The sequence below is a fragment of the Botryllus schlosseri genome, unplaced genomic scaffold (genome assembly GCF_051294905.1).
Source record: "Botryllus schlosseri isolate E-star unplaced genomic scaffold, Bs_hap1 Bs17a, whole genome shotgun sequence".
Taxonomy (NCBI): Eukaryota; Metazoa; Chordata; class Ascidiacea; order Stolidobranchia; family Styelidae; genus Botryllus; species Botryllus schlosseri.
This window is the reverse complement of record NW_027648626.1, coordinates 683,906-689,487: the sequence shown is the minus strand read 5'-3', so window position 1 is coordinate 689,487 and position 5,582 is coordinate 683,906. Positions and strand designations below refer to the sequence as shown.

The 5,582-nt window shown below is 43.2% G+C and overlaps 1 protein-coding gene across 1 annotated transcript; it reads right to left on the bottom strand.

The window, feature by feature from the left end:
- Window positions 1-550: 550 nt before the first annotated feature.
- On the bottom strand, window positions 551-4,300 carry LOC145459737 (uncharacterized). The gene has a single exon (XM_080338288.1). It carries the CDS (start codon window positions 4,298-4,300, stop codon window positions 551-553), a length of 3,750 nt encoding a protein of 1,249 aa, XP_080194414.1.
- Window positions 4,301-5,582: the final 1,282 nt, after the last annotated feature.

Here is a 5,582-nt window from a genome sequence, read left to right as displayed (position 1 = left end):
AGAAATTTGATTTTTGCAACCATTTCGAAGTCAGCCCGCTTGACCTTACCACTCTAACTTTTTTATAATTCTGCAAGCCCAAGCAAAACATCTCTAAACAGCAATATGATTTTATGAGTAGGTTATTGGCGATTTTACCACTAAAACGAGTTTGCACGGTGTGATATTTCATGTCAGACGGTCAATCTGTTGACGCAGGTGAGTCCTGAGGTTTTAGCAGTTTTGAAGTGAAACGGCATAGTGATTTCCCTATTTTAAGGAAATGAAAATTAGGTCATCAACCAGCTGTTGTACCCTTCGATAGAACTCAATACGATCGGTTCCTAGGCTTTTATTAACATAAAAGTAAGCTAGTGTATCTGAATACAACATGGCAATAAAACAGAGTTAACGTAGGTACAACGAACAGAAGCGACACCACACCCAACTACTACGAATGATATGAATAGTCCCGACGTGAAGGTAATCAGAGACAATCAGTATAAACACCAGCTAGTGGTCAAAATGAACTGAATCACCACAATCTCCCCCACTAACAAAAGGAAAGTAATTATTTAGAGGATTGTCCATATCGTTCAGGCGCGCGTTTGACTCTACTTGATCTTCTCAAAGGCGGAGGATCAGTGACAACTTCTTGCGAAGTTTCTGAAGAATCTTCTTTGTTGCTAACGTCAACCGTAGGTTCGACCAGAGACGAATCGTCGACCGCTGACTGGTCCGGTTCGGCAGCCCCGACATCATGGACTGGAGAGTGCTCGGTAGTATGCGGATAAGGTGCGAGGTCCTTGACTGAGACGGTCGATTCCACTCCAGATGGATGCCGGATCAGGGCATATTTGGAGTTAGCTTCGAGCAAATCGACTTCGATTCCGAGCGGATCACTTTTGCTTCTCTTTGCGAAGTTCCTCAGCAATACGGAGCCTCCTTGGAGTATCCAATCTGGAACCGATTCCCCCATCATACTTCTCCTACTGAAATTGAAAAATCTGTCGTGCGGGCACGAATTAGTAGTAGTACACAGAAGCGAACGAATAGAGTGAAGGGCATCAGGCAGCACTGTTTCCCATGAACTTTCAGGCAATTTTCGTGAAGCTAAGAGCATTTTAACTGATCTCCAGAGGGTTTGATTCAAACGCTCACATTGAGAGTTTCCAGTGGGATGGTAGGGAGTAGTTTTTCTCGTTGCTATGCCTTTACGGGTAAGAAATGTCGTTACTTCCTTCGATAAGAACGAGTTTGAACGATCGCTGTGAACATATTCGGGCAGACCGAACAAGGAAAACAAATCAGTGAGACAATTAACAACTGTAGCTGAAGTCATATCTCGGCATGGATAGGCAAATGGAAATCTGCTGTATTCGTCGATAATAACGAGAAGATACTTTCGAGGTCCTTCCACAGGGCCTTTGAAATCAATGCTTATTCTCTCCCACGGTCTAGTCGATTTGATGAGACGGTGAGGGACATTGGATTTATAGAATCGAGGTTTGATTTCTGAGCATATTTTGCAGTTGGCGCAGATCTTTCTGACTTCCTCTACAGAGAAAGGCAAGTTTTTCGCTCTAATAAAATGGTGCAACCGCCGTACCCCGGGATGAGCAAGAGCTTCGTGCACCTGATGGAGAGACAAGCCAGAATTTGGCAACGAGCAGCAGACACGAGAAAATGTATCCGGAACAATGTTCTCAGTACCCGGGCGATGAATTATTTCGTACTTGAAGGCGCTCAATTCGAGTTTCCACACCGACAATTTAGCATTTTTTATTTTACTAGCGTGAGTTTTGCTGAATATGAACGACAACGCTTTTTGATCGGTGACGAGGCGAAACTTATTGCGGTGAAGCAAGTATCCCCATTTTCGTATGGCCTCAATAATAGCGAGGGCCTCTTTTTCAACGATATTGTATTTTGACTCGCATTTGGAAAGAGTATGCGACATAAACGCTACTGGTCTGCCTCTTTGACTTAGTATGGCGGCGATAGCCACGTCCGAAGCATCACAGGCAACCTCGAAAGGTTCGTCGTCATATATACAACTTAGGCAAGCACCTATGAGGCTATTTTTCAACGACTTGAGAGCCAGGAGTTCGTCGGTTTTCAAAGGAAATTCATTGTTTCGAGTCAATGGTTTCGCTTTCTCCGAAAACGAAGGTATCCATTTCGAATAATAGGCAAACATACCTAGACAGCGCTTCAAACTTTTGGCATTGTTAGGGATGGGCATATCCATCAAAGGTTTCAAATAGCAAGGATCAGGCTGAATTTTGTTATGGGAAATAAGGTACCCCAGGAGCGATAACTTTTCAACTGAGAACGCACATTTCTTTTCATTCAGTGTCAGCCCGTCCGCCTTGGCTGAAGTCATAAAACGTTCCAACCTCTTATCGTGTTCTTTTCTATTTTTGCCGTAAATAGTAACATTGTCCAGGTAAGCAATAGTTCCTTGCAAGTTATGTTTTTGGATAAAATTGTCTATGAATCGCTGGAAAGCTGCGACGCCATTTGTTATACCAAAAGGCAATCGACGAAATTGGTATAAATTACCGTCAGCTTCGAAAGCTGTTAAAGGACGGTCGGAAGGGCAAAGCGGCACCTGATGATAGGCGGATTTCAGATCGATGGTGCTATATACCGTTCCTTTAGCGACTTCATTAACAATATGCTCGATTCTAGGGAGCGGATACGCATCCAAGGGCGTATATCTATTAATAGTTCGAGAATAGTCAATAACTAACCGCTTTTTATGGCGTTCATCTTTCGTCACCAGAACCTGAGCCCGCCACGGAGAGACGGACTTTTCTATCACATCTTCTTCCAGTAATCGTGACACCTCTTCTTTGATGAATTGGGCGTCATCGGAGCAATAATTTCGTGATTTCACAGCGATGGGATCGACATTTCTATCAACGAAGTGGAATATCTTTGGCGTTTCTGTAATCTTAGCGGCAGCGACGGAACAGTGAGAATCACCGATGATCAAGTCGCTTCGAGGCCCGTTGAACTTGAAAATGACGTTCTTGTGAGTTTTCAGGAACTCCAGTCCTAAGATCACATCCGCGCACAAGTTGTTTACGACTCCAAAACGTGTTTTGCTGTATTTCTGATCCTGTATTGTGAATGACGAAGTAACGTGCCCCAATACTTTAGAGGTGGAATCCTTCGATGCCAGAGTAATAGTGGATTCCGGTCCGTGCAGAGGGAGTGCGAGCGAATTAGCAAAGGACCGTCTCATAAAGCATTCGTAGGCCCCCGAGTCGACCAGCGCCTCTATAGTCAATCCTGCTATATTGATAATGATGGCCGAGTATCTGAGTGATTTCGGTACTCCAATCAACAGGGAAGCGAGATCCGCCACTTCGGCGGAATTAAACGTTACGGCACCAGTTCCACCGGCGGCAAGAGAAGCCAAATGAGAGGCTTCATCAGAATCAAATGCTGGCGCAGCAATCTTCCGATTTTGAGTGCCACTCTTGCATACCTTACCGAAATGGCCTTTATATCCACATTTATAGCAATCGGCGTTTTTCGCGGGACAGACCTTGCGCAGAGGGTAATGTTGACTGCCGCAATATTGGCAATTCTTGTACGCTTTCGTGACGAGTGCAACTTCGCCGGTTCCCTCCGTCGTTATTTGGACTTGATCACTATTGATCGTCCGTTCAGATCCCATAGCACTCACGGCGGCAGGGACGGGCATCGATGTGGGCTCGTAGGAAGACGAAAATTGCTGAGCTCTCTCGAGAGATTCGGCAATCTGAACCGCTTTGTCTAATGTCATATCATCGTTTTCCAATAATCTAAGACGAATTGTAGGCGAACGTAAGCCAGCAATCAAGGCGTCGCGAACTGCTTCCTTCTGATGCTCGTCGGAATTTACAGCAGCGAACATGCAATCTTTAGCAAGAGTTAGCAATTTTAGCGAAAAATCCGTGACGCTTTCTCCTTGCTCCTGACGAGAGGTTGCTAATAGGTGTCTGGAGTAGATCAAGTTATTCTTTTTTTTATAGAGCTTGCATAGCGTCTCAAGAGCGGATTCATACGTAGCGAGGTGTTCTACAAGAGCGAACACATCCGGCGATATATATCCGTATAGAATAGCCAATTTATCAATAGTCACTTCAGCTGGAGGGTCAGAAGAAGATCGATTGGGAGCCGTTGAGTTAGAAGCGGAAGCCTGCGCGGCAACTAAGAATTTCTCCAACATCTTCTCCCAATGGTTGAATATCTTCTGCGAGTCAGCCGAGCTAGGCATCACTTCCAAAACTGGCACACGTATGTACTTTTCTTGGGAGAACGCCATGTTGAGATTATCATTTATGTTAATAAAATTGTTGTACCCTTCGATAGAACTCAATACGATCGGTTCCTAGGCTTTTATTAACATAAAAGTAAGCTAGTGTATCTGAATACAACATGGCAATAAAACAGAGTTAACGTAGGTACAACGAACAGAAGCGACACCACACCCAACTACTACGAATGATATGAATAGTCCCGACGTGAAGGTAATCAGAGACAATCAGTATAAACACCAGCTAGTGGTCAAAATGAACTGAATCACCACACCAGCATTTTGCAAATTTAGAATTTTCGCGAACTCCTGAAAATGATTCGTGGACCCTGGTTGATAACCACTGGTGCAGTGATTAGACAAGCCGTAACTACCATATCAATGTACAATATTGCGATTACTTCTGGAACGCGTAATTACTTGTGCCATTCGGATAACAGAATAACCCTTAAGTATAATCGATTAGGTAAGAATGATAAGTTATTACGATTATTCACGGTTGTACTTATTTCGCTTCTTTTAACTCGCGCATCGAACACATAGTCGGAGACAACATAACAATTAAGATTGCACTGCTTCACAGGAGAACATATATTTTAAAATTGTGTCATAATTCGCACTTATGTCGCACTGAGACTTATTAATCTAACTGGATTCTATTTTAGCTACAACGCACAACACATGCTTACACAAGAGTGTGAATAATGTAAGGCTTTTGATTTTGAATTAGCAGTGGCGAAATAACGATCTGTAACTGCTTGAAGTAGGATAGTAACAGAATAAGGCCAAATGAGCAGGAAATTCTGGTTAATAATGCCTCTCGAAACTTACTTACAATCCAAATAATATGGATATAACGATCCTCCGTAGTAAATAATGCTAAAGAGCAGCTCGGTTATATACACGACTCATATCAACAGCCACTGAGTGATATCGATATATTTATCGGGTAAAAAATATTTAGATCTGTATTCGCTGGGGATCAGTGCGGTTTGTAGATATAGTAGGGTCCTCCTTTACGAGGATTTGTCCTCCTTTCTCAGGAAATTGAAAATCTCCTCTGATGACGCCTAAATGTCCTATTTTTTTTTGGCAATTCGCCCTTCTTGACAGCTTTTACAGCTGGTGAAACGAACTGGGTCAACTGAAAATCGACGTAAATGACACGAAATAGATAATGGGGACGTGCGACCGGGTACCTCGTGAGTCGATCGAAAGTGACGACCGTTTTTTAGTCAACGCAACAAGATTTCTAGTGATTATTTCTAAATCAGCTATTGTCATCTTCGTT